The sequence below is a fragment of the Cyprinodon variegatus genome, unplaced genomic scaffold, assembly GCF_000732505.1.
Source record: "Cyprinodon variegatus isolate N-32 unplaced genomic scaffold, C_variegatus-1.0 Scaffold309, whole genome shotgun sequence".
Classification (NCBI taxonomy): domain Eukaryota; kingdom Metazoa; phylum Chordata; class Actinopteri; order Cyprinodontiformes; family Cyprinodontidae; genus Cyprinodon; species Cyprinodon variegatus.
The window spans coordinates 356,790-376,988 of NW_015150762.1; the positions used below are offsets into that span (position 1 = coordinate 356,790).

The 20,199-nt window shown below is 39.1% G+C and overlaps 1 protein-coding gene across 1 annotated transcript; it reads right to left on the reverse strand.

Annotated features, from left to right (window-relative positions):
• Positions 1 to 15,155: 15,155 nt before the first annotated feature.
• On the reverse strand, positions 15,156 to 17,519 carry tcf15 (transcription factor 15 (basic helix-loop-helix)). The gene is made up of 2 exons (XM_015384264.1): positions 16,661 to 17,519; positions 15,156 to 15,433 (listed from the first exon to the last, which is right to left on the reverse strand). Exons 1-2 carry the CDS (start codon positions 17,135 to 17,137, stop codon positions 15,371 to 15,373), a joined length of 540 nt encoding a protein of 179 aa, XP_015239750.1. The 5' UTR covers positions 17,138 to 17,519; the 3' UTR covers positions 15,156 to 15,370.
• Positions 17,520 to 20,199: the final 2,680 nt, after the last annotated feature.

The following is a 20,199-nucleotide window of genomic DNA, read 5'->3' on the forward strand; positions in this document are numbered from 1 at the left end:
TTTTCTCTATTTACTTGAAACTTAGTCACAGTTTCCTGTGAAAACAGGAAACGAGATTTGGCAAGTAAATCTATGGATAACATAACATATGCCACCAGGTGGTGCCTGACAAGACTGAAATCTTTGTATGTTGTCACAGAAATATTTCACAGGGACCCTTTATGAAAAAATACATCATGGAATCAGTGCTTTTGAGAAGAGGAAAGTTAAGTGATTATTTTTAATTAATTCTTCAAAATTTTATGCCAAAGATGTTTTGCTAAACAGCCAATGTGAAACTTTAAATATTGTGATTAAAAAACACTGTGTTTAAACTCTGAGAGGCAGAAAGATATAAACCAGTATAGACATTACAGTAGATAAACTCTTCTCCTTGCTGGAGCTGTTCTCTTGCCTTGGTGGGACCGTTGTGGGTTCACTTACAGCTTCCTACTCTGCCACATGCAGACGCCTCTTTGACCAAAGCACTTACTTCCTGACTTCCTACCAATCTGCATGAAAGTGTTTGCATGTAAGTTGAGCAGATAAGGGTAGCTCTGATGTACGAAGCTCTTTGAGTGGTCAAGTATTTAAGGAATTATTGGTGTAATGAGTACAAAGACTTGCTTTAATTTCATTGTCCAATATAAAATTATACAATATTTTAAAAGCCAAATTTTAAGACTATTATCATTGCTATGAAAGATAAATATACAGATTAAAATTCAGAATTCCTCCTAGGATTGGAGCTGTAAGTCATGAAGAAATGGACACTGTTCATCTTAAAAAAAAAAAAGTTTAAAAAAAAAGAATAAATCAAGCAGCTTTAAACATAAAAACATGTTTTTACAGTGCTGGTGAATCGAAGAGAAACACCAAAGTTAATTGCAAAGAAGTAAATAACAAATATAAAATTTGTCTTCAGAAGTATTTCTCTATGGGATTTCTTCTCTTAGATCCATAATCTATTAATTTGTCACCTCATTTATACACACACCAGACTTACTGGACACAAACCATTTAGATTTTTACCTTTAGGTTGAGGCTACAGAGAGACACTTTCTTCCTGCAAGTTTATAAGAAATATAAACACCTTGAATGCTGAGTAAGTCAAATAATTTTTTTTTTACTTTAAAATCAAAAAATGCTTCACAATAACAAAGTACAAAAAAAAAAAAAACATAAATAAAAAATTTTGCAGTCTAATTTAATGCCAGATTGTTCAAAAATGTCTTAAAGTGCTTTCTTAAAAGAGTCATCTAAGTTCATGCAGGGATAGCAGGGGGGATTTTATACCCTTGAGGCCACAACCTGGAAAGCCTGATGTCCAGGAGTTTTAGAAGAAGTCCCTGATATCACCTATTACCTCTGGTCAGATGGGGGGGGAATAAATTCTTCATTCATTTCTGGAAATATTTCCAAGCTTGTGTTTCAAGTTTCCTAGACATAAGAACCAAAATTTTAAAGCGTATCCTTTACACTTTAAAATTTAGTGTAAAGGATACGCTAAATTTATAATAAATTGATATATCCAGTGGAGGGATATTGTTCTCTCATCTGTTGGATCTCATTGAGAATGTTTCTTACACATTCTGGACTAAAAGTCCACATTCTGGACTAAAAGTCCAGAATGTGTGGATGTCTAAAAGCCATCTAAATCTGATTTGTTAAGACAAGTCCAGATGAGACAAGATGAAAGCATATGTTACGTTTCAAATTCAGTTTTCGACTATTATAATCTCTACTTTAAAATATATTTTATGTAAAACATTTTCAAAATAGTTTTCTTTATAATTTAGGGATGATGAGCTGTCAAAAATGACACTAAGGTTTTGCATACTTGTTTGTAGAGATGATTGGGTGCAAAGATGCTGCCTGATAACAGGAATTTTCTCATCAAACAGTAAAAAAGAAAAAGTTGAATAATAGGATGCAGTAGTTTCCAAGCTCAATCTCTCTGAGATTAACTGTCTTTGGCTGAAACACTTCATCCCCAAAGGCCTTTAATAGTGGTCAGAGGGCCTGGTGGCGCCTGTCTTTGCACAGCTCTAGTTACCACTATGCATTAGTAACAGTAGTGTGTAGTGTTAACTTTGACTCTGCATGCTAGTTTCAGACAAATTTAATCTTGATAATTGTTATTTTAACTAAATTTAGTTTGGACCAATATAGAAACTTTAAAAGTGTTAAATTTGATTCCTTCAGATTTGAAATAACATTTGCAACGTTAAGGGGCTCTATTTTAATTGCATTTCGTGTTAAATAGTTTTTTTTTATGGTGAACAGTGGCAGAGTTTGGATAATTTATTTATCTCCATACATTTCAATCTGAAAAACTCACACAAAGAGAAAAGAAAATTAGGAGAAATGTATTTATACAATTACTTTTCTTTGGCGATCAGACCTCGGCAGGAAACATAGCGCTTAATTTTGATAGACATGCATGAACAGGAGTAAAGAATAGGGCTGTTCCCCCCCCAAGGCCTGAAACTGGTGGTGGAGTGGAGATAGATGAAGCTGGTCAGTCTGTAGACTTAATCGGGTCTTTGGTCTTCAAGAGAGGTAAAACAATAAGGATTCCTGTGGCTTATTGAAGGGGTGGGATTGTGTAAGGCAACATATTTTGTATCGCTGTACTCAACAGCAGCAATAGTGAACGATGAAGTAAAATTGACTTTGCTGAAAGAAAATAATAAACCTTACAAAAACATTGCAGTTTACTCCCTGGAATTAGCACCCATCTAAACGTCACTGGAAGTTTTTAGCAAAGCTGTGGAGCCCAATTTATAGAAACTTTAATGATAGATATTTATAACTTAATCAAGGGGGTGGTGGTCAGTTTAATTCCACCCAAAAGTGCTTCAACTGTTAGGATTCTGGGAGTGTTGTTGTGGTTCTTCCCGCTCTTTACACCAGAGGGCTTCTAACCAGGCACACCTGAAGCTAGTTTACAGTCATCATGGAGGAGCATTTAAGGAAGAGGCTGCCAGTTCCTCACTGCCTGATTGTTGCTTTAAGCGGTAATTCAAGCCTCTGAGCCCCAGCTTGTTTTTTTTGCTGTGTTTTCTGCACTTTGTGAGCTCTGGGTTATTGCCATAAAATGTTCCTGTTCCAAGCATTGCCAGTCATCTGTGTCCATAACCTCTCAGAAAATACCCATTCTGTGGATCAAGTTCCCAACTGGCAGCCTTGGTTCTCTGACCATAGTTCCGCTCCTGACTGAATCCTTTCCCCTTTCCACCGTGCTTGTTTCAGACTTACTGTTCCAGCAATGTATTTTTGATTCCCATGTGAATCAGACATACAGATACACAACTATCCTCACTCAAGCATGTATCTTCAGGTACATGCTTTAAGGTCTTCAGGTCAAACCCTGCTTATGGTTCCTCGGACCCGTTTTAAAACCCGAAGAGACCGGTCCTTTAAAGCGGTGGCACCCCGTCTCTGGAATGAACTCCCCCTGTCCCTGCGCTCTCTGGACTCAGTGGATATCTTTAAAAAGCAGCTAAAAACACACATGTTTTCACTAGCCTTCCAAAGCACATAGCTAATTGTTTTATTCACTTACTTAATTTAGCCTTTATTGCATTTTATCTGTTTTTACTTGTGTTGTTTTTATGTTATCATGTGAAGCACTTTGTGACTTCGTCTGTGAAAAGTGCTATACAAAGAAAGTTTACTTACTTACTTACTATCCTCCACATACACGTCAGATGCATCTAGGCCCAGAGAAAATGCAAGATCCCGTGCATGACACTTTTTATGAGTAGGGGTCCATATGTTGTGTGAAATTAAAAGATTCCACAGTGGCCAAGATATTAAAACATCAATGTGAAGATGACAATATTGAAGTTTCTTTACAATTTCCAACAATATCTTTCAGCTTTGAGTTCCACTGGTATAATCTTATCAATTCCCAATATTCAACAAATGCTTATTTCTTCTTGCTCCGAATGTCTTATTTAAACATCCCTTTTTATTAATTCATTTTTATTCATTTATTGTACTATGTGTATACACGGTCCCTGTACGTACACATACATAAAAAAATTTTAATGTTGTGAAACAAATGTGGAATTTTCCACAATCTGGGCCAATAAAGCTGATTTGAATGTGATTCTAAAATATGTTTTGATTGTTGACCTGTATATCTGGTCAGGAGGCAGCACCATTAGCTCAGTTCCTGTCTTATAGGCACACATACTGCTATAATCTGTTTCTGAACATCTTGCTTTAGTGTTTGAAAACAAAATAGAAGAAACGTTGCATTTAGCTTCGGCTGTTGCTAGTTAACACTTCAATTAGCAAATCCCACTGGTTTTCTGACTTACAACAATAAGGGACTCTTTTTTTTTCTCTCAGAATTTCCATATTGCAAGTGGAGATACAAAAATAACACACCCTGAAATCAGGATGAAGTGGACAATTTGGAGATTGAGCATCACTGGGTTCCCATCCATAGAAAATATGATGTAGTACTTCTTGCAGCTCTTATCTGATTAAAACAGGTCACAAAATAGTTCTGCACTTCTGTTTGTTATCACATTTTTTTTAGTGTTTGAATGATTAAAGGAATTGTGGAGGATTTTTGTGATTTTCCCACTTTTAAAAAAAGATTGCCCATGCACAACCCTGTACCCGCTCTCGAGAGGGATTAGGCTAAGTAGCTTGTATAATTAAAGACATGCGAGAGTTTAAAAGTTGCAGTTCTCATAGCTCATACAAGCTTATTGTGCCTGAACCACCGCCCTAACCCCTAAATCCCTCAATCACTACATAGAGTCGGACTATATAGTGGACTTTATAGTGAACTCAGTTAACTTACCGTTCCGACAGATGATCACTACTTTTTGCCACGCTGGTCACGTAACTCCTCCTCCACCACACGGTGCTCGCGCCATCTTTGTTATTAGTCACTGTTGTCGGTCTGCGACAGCCTATGCCGACATAGTCGACCTCACAAATCATTCTGGGATATATCTGCCTCCTCTGAGGCCTTTCTTTTCTTCTCATGAACTTCATAGACACTATTTCTCTTATGACCCTCGGTCGTTTTCAAAGAAAAACAGTGAGAAAGGTGAGCTTCAATGACTGCCTGAAACCGTAGATCACCACAGATACGTGCCTAAAAGTGCGCGTGCGCAGAAAAAGATAGCCTAAGGGACGAGCATGTTGGACGGCCTTATATAAACATATCATCAGTTTGATTATTAGGAGGACCACTTATATAGACGATCCACCCGGAGATAAAAGATGGTCCTAAAATTCCAGGATTTAATGGAATGAACTTAGTTTTTTCACAGAGGTCCATCTCTATTAAACAAGCTTAAAAAAAATAACATTCAAAGAAAATAATCTGTACAAACCTAATGGCCTGATAATTTATATGTAAGAGTCCCTGGAAATGACCCTATCCCTTTTTTTTCCCTCTTTGGCTTCACATCAATCACAAAAGCATAAAGAGTCATGTACAACTTTTGGGGGAAATGAAAAAGGTTTATGAAGGTTATTGAGCTCTTTCTTCTAACAGCAGAATGACATTAATCATTCACACAAACACATACACACTCACACACATATGTGTCAAGCTCATCCTGTTGTTTTTGCCACAGGGAACTATCCATTGTCTCCCTCTCAACCGTATTATTTGTATGTGTCGCTCCTGTTGACAAAGGAGGGCGATATATGGTTATTAATAGCAGAGTGACTTTATGGAAAAGGGAAGAGTGAGGTCCTTTGGATTTCCCCATCTGCATAAAAAACAATACTTCACTCAGCAGCAGCTGGTACGGCAGAAGAAATGCGACAGAAATTTTACAAATGAATATTAGTGAAAATGTGGATTTTTTTTTTTCCCCAGCCACCTCCCACTGGACACCAGGGGCTGCAGCTGTGAGCTGTTTTAGTTCTGTGACCCAGAGTAAACTCAGAGCAGGACATAAACATCAAATGTAAAAGCACAACTCTCCACATTCCTGCAATATCAGTCAGAGACAGATGTGCTGATAGTTCAGTGCTGCATTTTATAAAATCCAACTCATTAAACACAGGGGAGCTTTAAAGTTCTTCCAAACTGCTCATGCAAAATAGAATTTCAGCAGAAAACAATCTACAGGGTTGATAGAGGAATTAAGGGTGTTTTTTCTTTATTATTGGCTTGATATTTGGTGCAAATGTGACACAAGCGTAGTGGTGATGTTTGTCGCCATTTAGCCTCTTGGTGTTGGAGCTAAAACGTGTTACTGAGGTAAATCCCAGAGGTTGTTAGCATGCCCAGCTGCAGGGTCTGGCCTCTATGTTTCTGTCAGCAAGCTTGTTCACTGCACACTCTGTCGCCTCTGATTGAGGAAATCCTCTGACTGTTTGCTCTGTTTGCTGAAATGAAACATCCCAATGGTTCCGCTGTCCCTCCCACAGGTCCTGTATGCAGAGACTTTCCCATGAAGACCACAGCATGTTTACAAGGGTTTGACAGATATATGGCTTTTTGATGGACCGTCACACTGCCACTGTGTTTCAGTGCCAGGGAGGAAGACAGATGACACGACCAGATATAATTAGTCATTTGTGTAATCTAGTGTATCATTAAAAATGTTGACATTTATCAAATGACTATGTGAGAAAATAAAAGAGAGGAGAATGAAGCAAACGTAAGCTTACTATTTCTATGGTTTGGTCAGCTCCCTCACCAACACTGTTTAGTTTTCTCACTTTCCATGTGCTGGAACTAAAGGTTCATAAATGTCAACCTGAAATAACAGTGAAAAAATATGTCAACGTTAATTGGCCACAGTAATTAAATTGAAAACATATAAATAAGTTATTGTCATGATTAGAGACTGACTGATCTAATATCTTTTGCTAAATAATACCTATCACTAAGGGAAGCATACGCTACCTGCTGAGGCGACGGGAGTCTTTTGGAGTGAAGGGAGCGCTTCAAAAAAAACCTCTTGGATTCTCTTGTGGCATCTCTCCTGGTTAGTATTTTAGAGCAGCAGCTTGACGTCCTTTTACTTTCTGTATCCTGTCGGCCTATTTTTAACTTCTTTTCATATGGTCTTGTCTGTTTATGTTTGCTTTACTGTCTTTTTTTCTCTGCTTCTAAAACACTTGCATGCTCCCACTGTAGCGAAACAAAGGACGTTTCTATTCTGGTCACACTTTTTGATCGAATGTTTAGTTATAAAGATCCAACTTCTTTCCTCACAATAAGAACTGATTCATTTAGGTTAAAGAGCTGATTGTTACTGTTGTCTGATGTTGATTATAGCTAGCAATAGACTATACAAGCTACTTAGCCTGTAAAAAAAAAAAAAAAAATGTGTTCCTGTGGAATATATAACAATACCATAATGATAAATCATAGCTCCACCATATTGCAATTTCATATTTTTTGCGTTTTGAGAAGGTTGGAAGAACTCTGAAGAATGTTTTTAACTGTTGAGGCATCTTACAAACTCTTCTCTACTCTTACCCAATAAACTGAGTGCTAATGGAATGAAATGTAGATAACAGGACGTTACATAGGTGGGAGATGTGGCGCCATCAATTCATCTGCATGTCATCTATGACTCACCTGGTTCAGTGGCTGGGCAGAACAAATACATGACATGGAGATGTATTGATTGCTCCCACCTGGGACATAATCTGCAGAGAGCTTTGTAAAACGATAACTGCTTCTTGGTCCAGGCCTTCTCAAACTTCTCGATAGGTTTCCCTGTTTCAGGACAGCTGATTTCCATTGATAGCTGATTTATTCAACTGCAGTCATCAGATTCATCCTCTAATACCTCTAAAACCTGCAGGGGAACAACCCTCGAGGACCGACGTTGGGCAAGCCTTCTAGACCTTGGATTTTGATTTCATTTCAAAATGTTTTTTTTTTTTATTCGAGCAATTAGTAAATACAAAAGACACAGGTCAATGCATACTGTTCACATATTGGGGCAAGTAGTCAAGGACAAAACTGTTGTATACAGTTATGTATACCATCACCACCACAAGATGATAACCAGTCAAAATATTGATACATAGTGATAGTCAAACAAATTATTACATGTAGATATATCAAATATATTTCCTTTAAAAGAAAAAAACTATAAAGCAAACCAACAAAAAAACAAAACAAAAGAAAAAAAAAGGAGAACAGGATTAATTTACTAATGGAAAGAATCTGCATCAAACTTATTTTCATTATAATCCAAAAAGGGAATGTTGGACTGTAATCCTAATCTTTTCAAGCTGAAGAAATGGCATGGTGTTGTTCACCCAGTGAGAATGTTTTGGAGGGGAGGGGGACTTCCAGTTTTTAAGGATTAAACGACGAGTCAATAGAGTTGAAAATGATTGGCCATTTGAAGCTCTAACATTAGTGTATACCACTCTGCAAAGTGCGGTTTTTGGATCTGGCTCGTTTTTACCATGGATTTTTATAGCAACTGTTTACTGTCTCTTTTTTCCAGGTTGCAGGTTCGATTCCCTGCCTTGGCTTATTTCTGCATGGAGTTTGCATGTTCTCCCCATGCATGCATGGGTTCTCTCCGGGTACTCCGGCTTCTTACCACAGTGCAAAGTCATGACCGTTAGGTTAGCTGAGTATGTGAATAGTTGTTTGCCCTGTTTGTTTCTGTGTTGCCCTGCGATAAGCTGTCGACCTGTCCAGTGAGCACCCAGCCTCTCACCCGTTGATAGTAGGAGATAGGCTGTCAATGTTACCACCACCCCTCTCGACCCCACCAGGGATAAGCGTGTCAGAAAATGGAAGGTAATGTTACATCTCATTTACTCTTTCTGATTTCATCTGACTGCCTTGAATATAAAAAATGATTATGTCAGTGGTATTGTTACCCTTTTTTATATTCTCTCTAAGAGACCATTCCCGTTATTGATATCAGCTGTAATTCAAATTAGTATTGGTTGTCTGGTCAATAACTATATTAAAGCAAATCAACACAGCTGGAACATCAAAAAAAAGTAATGAAGTCCGCCTTGAGATTTAAAATAAACTTTTTATTGTTTGCATCCAGCAAAAAAACAGCAATAGTTTGTGTTGCAGATCTGTTATTATTTTCTGGGTCAGAAACGGACTAATGGGGGAATAACTGCTGTAAGCTCCAAGATCTCAAATCTGGCTGATATCAAAACCAATTTTAATATTGCCTCTATGACCATGAACTCATATATTTCCTCACAATTTGGACACCATGAAAGACCAAACGCATTGCTGAAACTGCTTCTCTGCAAACACTCACAATCCTGAGTTGCATTACAACCACTGTCATATTACCAAACTGCATGACTGATCCCCTTCTACAACAAAGACAGCAACTCCTTGGAAATAAATATCGGCTGTTGGTGTCAGCCCCCAAAAAAAGACTAATATCGGCTGCAATATTAATGCTAAGGTATTGTGCATCCTTTGTTCCTAGTTATAAAATTTGGTTACAGAGAGAAAGAGACCCTTTGTGGAATGGGGAGTGAACCTCTTTCAGCACTATCATACCTGCTATCATGATGATATAAATTTTCTGTACTAAACCATTAAACCAACTAACATTACCTATTTGGTGTGATACAGATTAACAATAGCACATGTTTGTTCTGTGCACACATTCAAACACCTGACAAGCAAAGGTAAAACAAGGTATTTCACCATATTAGCTTTATGAGGCGTTACTATGTCAACATTGTGTTTTCAGCCTGTTTCTCCAGCCCAATGCGCTGCTAAGACATAAATCATAATATTTTTCTTTTCACAAGAGCTTCAATAACAATGACCCTTTACGCATGCAACAGGGAGTATACGCCTCTCCACTCGGAATATGATGTTTTTCCTTCCGTTTGATCTGGATAGTGCTTTGTTATGCTGATTACAGCTGAACCAAGCTTAAATTATTTTTTTTTTTTTTTGTTATTGTGAGAGAACTGGGTGCACAGAGCTGCATCACCCTGCCAGTTCAAGTGTTTATTTAAGGAAGCAAAAAATAAAAATCCCTCTCTAATGTCTTGCAGGATTCTCACCTTAGCCTCTGGGCTTTGGCAGGCCGCTCACTGTTGGGGATTGATTGGCCAAGCTAGCAGGAGAACACAGCACTGTTAGCAGGATCTGTATTGTTCCCTAATTTCTTCTCTGGGATTTCCTTAGACCAGCTCCCTCCACCCACCCGTTCTATTCTCTCTGCAGCCCTTAATCATCCTCCCTCTGTCTGAAGGGCCTGCCAAACTCTTTGGCACATAAAAACAATTGTTCTTGCATGTCTGAGGAGACACAACCGGCTTCTCGGACGGCTTTTCTCCCCTACAGAAGCTCAGCTGATGGTCAGGCAGACAGACTTCCTCCTCCGCATGGAAAAGTATCAGTAAAATAGGAAAGGAGGCGCCTCAGCCTTAAGCTGCAAAGTGACACAGAACCATCAATATCTCTGACGTCCTGGGCCATCTTATGCTGAAATGGACTGTAAGAGCAGAAGCTATTAAAATATTACCATGTGCAAGGTTTTTGTAACAAGACCTCCTTGGCAAGAGTTACAAAATCTTAAGGATAAGCACCCATCTGGGAATCAGGACAGCGTTCCCAGATGATGCTGAAAAAAAAACAAAAAAAAAAAAAACGCTTTACATCCTTCCTGTTTCTGGTTCATCTAGTTTTTCTTCACTTCTTTCCTGCTCTCGGGGAGAAATGAACAGGACGGCTCTGAGCTGTCTGAGCTGTGATTTGTGTTTCATCTGTGAAGGTGTTTGCAAGCAGCCGTTGCTCAACACGATTCATCAAACCGTCCTTCCTTAATGAAATACAACTGCTTCCTGTTCTGTGCATTAGCATGACAAGAAAGGCTTTTCAGCTTATGGCTTCAGGAACATGAACACTGTGATGGGTTACTTCATTCCCTTAAAGACAGAATAGTTCCAACTGTTGGAATAAAATAAAACAAAACAAAAAATCACTCAACGTATTTCAGAAAACAGAGGCACTTAAAATAGTAGAATATATGAATTTGAATATTTCAAGAAAGGTTTTTTAAAAGCCAATTTATAGTGACATTATTCAATCCTGGTGTTAAAATATTTTTAGCTTGTTTTTTACTTCAGTTTATTTCCGTTTATCTATAATCACAACACATTTCATTTCAAGGCACTTTACAGAGACAATACAAAAATCTGAAATAAAGACTTGAAGTACTTTCTTAACTTTTTTGATGAAAGAGTAAAAATTAACTGTCCTCATCTACTGGCCTGAGATTAAGCAGAAATGTTCACTGTCTCAGGAAAAAACATCATTGTATAGTTGTTGAGAATTTAATTGTTCCTGCTGGAGGTTTCTTCATGTTAAAAGGGAGTTTTTCCTTTCTACTGTCGCTGCAAGCATTCTTGGTGTGAGGGATTGCCTTTGAGTCAGTGAGTCAATGCAATCAACTAGTTTTCCTTAAATAGAAAACTTTGAATCAATTTGACTGTATGATCTGGTGAACTGTAAAGTGCCTTGAGTTGACGTGTTGTGAATTGGTGCCATATAAAACTGAATTGAGTAACTTAGATATAATGTTGTTTGGGTGTAAAATTTACAGAATTTTTTTTTTTGTTTTTTTTTTAAGTTTGGTAGGCTGGACAACTTCAAAGTTGTGAAGTAATGTGGCATATGCCTGAAGAAATTACAAAAAGTACACAACTTCAGAGTCGCTGCACACCGCACATCAAACAGACCGGCTGCATCTACATTTCCATCTGGGACTGAGAACCACAGATAAGAGCTTGCAAGAGAGACATCCAAGCCTTCACCAGTTAGTTTGTGTTGCTTTAGGATAAATGGAGCAACAGGTCAGCGCGCTATTATAACTGGATGGGAGGAGCTGGCTGCTTTCAGGTCAAGAGTCATTCTTCTGCTGCAGATTTTGCAAGAATCCCTTGAAAACACGTTTTTTTTTTATCTTCAGGTGTTCATATCAAATATATAGCTAGTATATGTATATAATATGCAGTGTTTCTTCTTTCTATTAGGCTAGAAAGAATAAAACATCTATATTTAGTGGAATAGCCATGATCACTGCACTCATGCATTTCGATCTTTCACATCTGTTTGGGTCCAGAGGGTGTTATCAGTGCCTCGTTTAGCAGAATATTTGCATGTCTGAGCATGAAAAGGCTTCAGAAATAAAGAAGCAACAGCAGTTTTTCAAAACTTCAAAATTAATCAATCCATTGGAGAAACACATATATCCAGTCAGTGCTGTGTGCATAACCTGCCTTCCTACTTGGGTGACTGGCAGGTGAGTTCCCACAGCTGAAGCTCATCATGGTCCAATCAGGAGCAGTTTATAGAGGCGCAGATCCCCTGTGGCAGATGCCAGATTGTTCTCCTTCTTCAAGAGGCAATCAGGCCTCGCAGTGAGCTTATGAATTCCAGTTTTTTGTGCTTTACAATTTACCTTCTCATTGTCCTCCCTCCAGAACAGCCATTAATTGGTTCTTGATCAGCGACTCTCTGCCTCCACCTTGTCATTTCTGGGGCTCATGGTTATTTATTATTCAGCTCAGGAACTTCACTGCTCCTCTGGTTTCGTCTCTGAATCAAAAGTCTCAGCACTTTTACTAAATCACCATCATCACCATCATGAGTTACCTGCATGTCCATCCCTAAATCACTCTGTGCTGCCTCTGCCTACTTCTTGGAAAGAAAGACAGGAATCGTTACCAACCAGAATCCCGCACAACAACTTACCCAACTCAGTAGATTGACTCACCTCCTTCCTGGAAAAATCTGCCTTTCGACAATATGTCTGCTACTTCTGCACATTTACCAGAAGACTTGCTGCAATAAAAATGTTCCTGAAACTCTTCAACTTCCTTGTCATTGTTGCTTGAATCCAGGGATGAATGTGTGTAATCAAGTGCAACAAATCTACCTCATATTAATGAATTTGGTCTACCTGTGGAATAGAATAGAAAAAGAATAGAATTAAATTTTATTGTCATTACACTGTCACAAGTTCAAAGCAATGAAATTCACTCTCTGCATTTAACCAATCCCTTTTGGCAGCAGTGAGCTGCCATTGTGCGGCGCCCGGGGAGCAGTGTGGGGTCTTGCTCAGGGAGACAGTCCAAAGCCCTGAACAGCTATTTTATGTTTTTTTAAAGAATACATGTTGAAAACAGAACAATTATATGCTTGGTACAATAACGACTAAAAGTGAGGTGATCATGTGTAAGAGGATGGAAACACATACTGCCAACCAGACATCTGAGCAGTGATCATTTTATTCTAGCAACAGAATATCATAACATAATTTGCATTTAGTTAATGTTTTCTTTAGGGAATATTTCTCATGCCAAATTTCCCTGACTGCAGCACACATCTGGTTCTGCCTTCTTTTTTCTTGCTAAGACTATGAAATGAAAGCTCAAACAAAAATTGTCTAACACTGATCCTGATCTTGAGATCTATGTTTTTTTTGTGGAATCACTAAATTCAGTCTATGAATTATAAATTCACTGATTAAATTTAAAAAGTAATCAGTAATTTCTTCCTATTCCTTTGCGTTTACAATATGTTCTTTACCAAACACAACAGCTACAACTAGAATGTGTCCAAGTATTTTTTTTTCATATACAGTTTTGAACTCTTATTTTTTTTTTAGCACAAAGAAGATCAGATTTATTTACTGTCTAGAGAATCCTTTCCAACAACAACATCCAAGGCATAAAAATCTGCTTTGGGGCTTTAAAAAGACGGGCATCAGTTGAAGAGGAGAAACTCAGTGATGAGGTAAACTTGAGTTCCCAGATGGGTCCTTTGGGCCTTTGCTTGTCAGACATGTTAACCAGACCCACACTGATCATGTCTGCTTTCTATCCACCTTTGATTTAACTCATTTCTTCTGCACAGTCTGTCCCATCAATTTCATATCTGCCAACTTGTTTTTTAAAAAATCGTTTAGATTTTGTTTAAGACTCATCTTTTGGGTTGCTTGCTCTGCAACAGAGTGCTGTACATCTGGGTCCCAGTGCCGGATGATGTCAGGACTGGCGATGACCCAAAGCCCACCGCACAGAGAGATCCTCAGAGACGCCGGCTGTGCACTATTTTCCCCCTTCCTCTGCCTACGTGACATCTTCCTGTCTGGGGAGCCTCAGGGAGCCATTTAGGGAGGCCTCAGTCTCTGAACATGGAGGATGAATTTGACTTATCCCGATGGGGACAAGATGTAGACGGCGACTGACGGAAGCCTGCACCTTTACCTGCCTGAAAATTACCTTTCCATTCAGCCTCCTAAGCCACTGGGGAGTCTGCATCTTCTAAATCTGCAGACTCACTCTAAGTGATGCCAGACAGGAACTCTGGCTTTGCTGTCTGAGTGTTTGAGCTGCAGGTTGCATGGTAGAACACCTTCTCAGGATCCAGAGGAAGCAGAGAAAAGCCCAAAGAAACTTGGCGGCTTTCATTAGCTTCAAGGGAAAGTTGTTTGTATTGACGTTGATCTGCAGATCCAGACCCTCCCTATTAGAACATACAGCAGGCTCAATCTGTATAGTTTCCTGATGTGAAATAAACCACTAACAAGAAAACAGATGAAAAAGGGGCAAGTCTAACTGCATCATTTGCCATCATTACGTTTCACTTCACTTCAGAGCTGCGACCTCTCACCTCTCACCCCAGCTCGTCTTGTCCAGTGGGCCCACAGCGGTGATTTATCCCTCTGACACACCAACAGCTGTGTTGGGGCTCTGAGCAGAGTGTGGGCTACTATTTGCCGTGACTAATCGGAAACAGACTTAAAAAAAAACACTGAATGCTGAGTTTTGAAGGGGGTGAAAAAAAACAGCAGCCAGTGACACCAGAGACCCTGAACTTTTTGCTGTAAGCTTCAGCAGTTTCCCCACAACATGTTGGCTGAAACCATTGTAACATGAAGATTGGGGGGGGAGCGCAGAATAGATTTAATATTCATGCAAAATGGCGACAGAGAATATTAAGATGTTTGTTTACTAGATGTTAAGTAAACAAAAAAGCCTGCTGCACTAAAAGACAGATTTTCCAACACTACATCAAGGACTAAATAACCTTAATGTGTGACACATGCATATTTACTGAAACGGTGCAAATAAAATGGTAAAAATGCCTTACATTTTGATAAAATATATTTTATTTAAAACATCTTTCAAATAAAAAAAAAAGACCATTAAGTTTCCAACAAATGCACTGCATCTTTGAACATCTTACAGTCTGGGATGTCTCAGTCAAGTATAAATAGTCTTTTCTTTGGTGCCACCTTTGGATCCAGCATGTGTGTACAGGTACACGGGTGGGCGCTCTGTGTTGCACCAGCTTCAGTTCTTTCCCTGAGAAAGTCTTTGAGGGTTTTCAGGTTGCAAACAGTTCACTGATGGTTTCCGGTCAACGCCTCACTCGCAGTGGACCCAGTCCACGCATTTTCAAACAGTCTTTCCCATCTTTAATCTGAAAAAGAATTAAAAAGTGCATTAGTAACTTAGTATATAAAATTAAAATAGACCAGAAAAAAGCAGCACTGAATATCAGCCCCCACCCTCCTCAAAAGTTATAGTTCTTTTACACCGATGCAATTTGGAGGTGTTTTCTGTCACACCATATAAATAAGTGCATGTTAAAAAAAATATTTAAGCCATCTGTTTAAGGTATTTTTCAGGCTGGTGCAGCGGATGTGTAGCAATAAAAAAAGAGCCCTGGTGTCCAGCATTCAATTCAGTTCAGTTCAATTCAAATCACTTTATTCATCCCTAAGGGGCAATTTAAGGCACTATGATTAGCAACACATTCAGAAAAACAAGAGCAATGCGGTGCAGAGAAAAAGAAAAGAATGCATCACTTAATATAATTAACAAGTGATAAAGAAAAGTGAACTAATGGGAGTTTTTTACTAATTGAACCCGATCAAAGATCAACACATTTAAGGTCAAATTATCCAACACCCCCTTTATTACATTTGGTCTATAAATGCATCAACAGTCAGAACATATTAGATGAGTAAATGAAAAGTTTAGGGACATAAACTTTGGTGCATAAGCTAGGGAATAATTTTAATTATTTTTATTTGCTGTTTGATTCCAAGACCCTCCAGAGTTTATTCTGTTGAAAGTAAAAATAAATAAAAATAAAATTGAATACAGCACATTTCCTCTGAAGTTGAGAAAAAAATTCTCAATAAATATATATTAATACTTCAAAAGGAAATTAACAAAAAATAGATTGAAACAACATTTTCAAGTGTGAGAGCCAAGCAGAAGATGCTGGGCTTGTTTCTTTATTCTGTGGATTTTTACAGGTTGAAATCAGTTTGTCTGCAGATTAAACTTGTTAGCAACTCATGAGCAGAATTATATTTAAGTCAAAATTATTTATTTTTGAATAATGGCTGCAGAATGTTCTGCACAAAGTGTGCATCCTGTGCCCCTTGTTTAATGAAAACTTCAACTATCAGTAAGAATGCAGCTTTGATTTTTATTTTGGTTCATATTATTTCGACTGAACGAGCAAAACTTAAAAGTACAAAATAAAAATAAAAAACTATGCCAAGATCCATCTGCGCTGACAGCCTAATAAGGCCCAAAACTGTGCAGAAAGCATTCTGATTTTTATCTTTTTATCATCTGATGCTGTGTTGTATCAAAAGGGTTTTCATAAAGGATTTCCATAAAAAGCATTTACCCCTCTCCTCTGGTTGCTCAAACAGAAGGTGCAGATGGTGCGCGGCTGCTTCCCTGCGCCCTCGCCCTGCGCATGGACCGCACCGAGGCACGGCTGTCCCTCCGCGCCGGCGTCTCCGATTAGCAGCACGTTGGCCAGGTGGGAGATGTAGCTGGAGGCGAGTCGAAGCGTTTCTATCTTGGAAAGCTTTCTGTCCACCGGCTCTGTGGGAATGAGAGTCCGGAGTGCGGTGAACGCCGTGTTGACGCTTTGGGTCCGACCCCTCTCCCGCGCGTTGGCGGCGCTCCGCTGCTTCATCACCACCGCGGAGTCTCCCTCCAGCTTACGGGAGATTCGCCTCCGTTTCTCCGTCGAGCCGCAGTAGCTCTGCTCCGAGCTGCCGTCGCTCTCGCTGCGGTTCTCGTCGTCCTCAGAGGTGATCATGAAGTCCGAGTAGATCAAGTGGGTCGCCACGGGCCGCAGCATGGCAAAAGTCATGATTCAAAGTTACCAGTGCCTCCTTTATCCTCTTCAGAGTCGCTCCACACCGCACACCAAACAGACCGGCTGCATCTACATTTCCATCTGGGACTGAGAACCACAGATAAGAGCTAACAAGAGAGACATCCAAGCCTTCACCAGTTAGTTTGCGTTGCTTTAGGATGGATGGAGCAACAGGTCAGCGCGCTATTATAACTGGATGGGAGGAGCTGGCTGCTTTCAGGTCAAGAGTCATTCTTCTGCTGCAGATCCTGCAGGAATCCCATGAAAACATGTATATGTATATATGGCTGCAGAAAATAAAAAGTGTTAAAAATCTTAAAATGCACTGTTTTCTTTCAGACTGAGTTCGAAATGATAAGATATTAGGTTAGTAAGAATAAAACATCTATATTTAGTGAAATAGCTATGATCACTGCATTCATGCATTTTGATCTTTCACATCTGTTTGGGTCCAGAGGATCTTATCAGTGCCTCATTTAGCAGAATTATATTTGCATGTCTGAGCATGAAAAGGCTTCAAAAATAAAGAAGCAACAGTAGTTATACAAAACTTCAAAATTAACCAAAACATTGGAGAAACACATATATCCAGTCAGTGATGTGTGCATAACCTGCCTTCCTAATTGCAGGGTGACTGGCAGGTGAGTTCCCACAGATGAAGCTCATCATGGTCCAATCAGGAGCAGTTTATAGAGGCGCAGTTTCCCTGTAGCAGATGCCAGATTGTTCTCCTTCGTCAACTGAGCTTATGAATTCCAGTTTTTTTGTGTTTTACAATTTACCTTCTCATTGTCCTCCCTCCAGAACAGCCATTAATTGGTTCTTAATCAGCGACTCTCTGCCTTCACCTTGTCATTTCTGAGGCTCATGGTTATTTATTATTCAGCTCAGGAACCTCACTGCTCCTCTGGTTTCGTCTCTGAATCAAAAGTCTCAGCACTTTTACTAAATCACCATCATCATCGTCACTTACCTGCATGTCCATCCCTAAATCACTCTGTGCTGCCTCTGCCTACTTCTTGGAAAGAAAGACAGGAATTGTTACCAACCAGAATCCTGTACAACAACTTACCCCACTCAGTAGATTGACTCACCTCCTTCCTGGAAACCTCTGTTTTCCAACAATATGTCTGCTACTTCTGCACATTTACCAGTAGACTTGGTGCAATAAAAATGTACCTGAAATTCTTCAACTTCCTTGTCATTGTTGCTTGAATCCAGGGATGAATGTGTGTAATCAAGTGCAAAAAATCTACCTAATATTAATGAATATGGTCTACCTGTCGAATAGAATAGAAGAAGAATAGAATTAAAATGTACTGTCATTACACTGTCAAGTACAAAGCAACAAACATCACTCTCTGCATTAAACCCATACCTTTTGGGAGCAGTGGGCTGCCATTGTGCGGAGCCTGGAGAGCAGTGTGGGGTGAAGGGTCTTGCTCAGGGACCCCGAGTGAAGGTTGTGGGGATTAAACTGGGTACTTTCAACCTTCTCAGAGCAAAAGCGCACTGCTCTAACCACTAGACCATCACTTCCCAACTGTCTTTAGCACATGTACATCTGTACGTGAGAAGAGTATGACATCTTCAAACCAACGGTGTTGTGTGTCACCTTAACTATGGGTAACAGTATGATTCCATCCAATTCTTGAATGGATTTTAATCAAACCTTTGATGTGTCAGAAATAAGGAAATGTGAATTAGACATATTTCCATTCATTAAAGCATCTTAAAGGAAAAGTTCAGTCGCATTCAGAGTACAAACTTCTGAAAGTACTTTAACTATGAAATGATTACATACTTTTCAATAAATTATAAGTGTTTTTGATTAAGAGTAATTTCATTTGAATGTGCTTTACTAGAGGCATCCATGTTTGTCAAAGAATACAAATGCCACCTACTGGTTTGTGACATCACGGTGCGGTATCGGCTGTTGAGGAATTCCCAATGCTGTATCTGGTGTTTTTTCACAACGTGCCATGATGGTGATGACCAGTGACCATGTGAAACAGAAGTTCGATGGCAAATCCTCCCTCTTCAAGTTGGCAATCCAACAACGAACCCGTGGAGGATCATGAATAGGAAAGGTGAAATAATTAAAAAGAAAATTCTCTTTCACCCGATGTATTACATCCAACTGCCATGCAGGTGGGCATTGTCAGTTTAACTATAGCTCTCATGAATTTCAATGGTGAAGTCCTCTCAAAATCGCAAATAATTGTTGTTGATTGCAGATGTGTCTAGTAGTTCCCAATTACTTTGCTTGTAAAGTGGGGAGAATGGTGCTAGGCTTAATGCGCCGTGACACTATATTTGGGCAAAAATGGCCAGTGACTAAGTGATCACGACGGAAAATAGTTTTTTTTTTACTTTTTAATGCTTTTTTAATGCTAGATTCATTAAATCACTGCAAACATATTAGTTTCAGGTATAAATAATGACCCATTGGTTATTCCTGACTTTTCCTTAACCAGTCAATGTTAAGTGTAATGTCATCATAGGTTGTCGATTCTGATGTTACAACTTTAACAAGTGCAAAAACGTTTTTGCTAAATTTATTCGGTTTATCTAATTTGCCTGTTTCCATCAAGCTTTTCTAATGTGACTCTTCAAAATAAAAAAAGATGATGATGGAAACACGTCTAGGGGAGCGTAAGAGAAGAAGCAAATAGGCTGCAGTAGCTGTTTAGGAGCTGCAGAGATCTGCAGTTCAAGTGGAAGAGTGGTTTGACAGGACAGCTTTTAGTGACGAACTTTAAACCTCTGGTCTTCGTGAGAGAAAAACAGGGACAAAAAATCAATGCTGAACGACATCTAGATTAAAAATTCTCACCGGCATCAATTGGGACAAAACAAACGTGGAAGAAAATTATATAATCAGATGAGACCAAACCTACAGCACATACCCACAAACTCACTATCTCTACTGTGAAACACGGCGGTGGCAGTATGGTACTGTGGAGGTACTTTTTTCCAGCCAAGAAGAGAAACTGGGCAGTGTCGACAGTAAAGAAGGAGCAAAATAGATTGCAATTGTGGAAAAATAGAAAAAC

Coding starts and splice junctions, on each gene's coding strand:
- tcf15 (XM_015384264.1), bottom strand. CDS start 17,137: ATGACTTTTGCCATGCTGCGGCCCGTGGCGACCCACTTGATCTACTCG. Junction 15,434..16,660: donor TGAGCAACCAGAGGAGAGGG/GTAAATGCTTTT, acceptor ATTCTTTTTCAG/ATTAAAGATGGGAAAGACTG.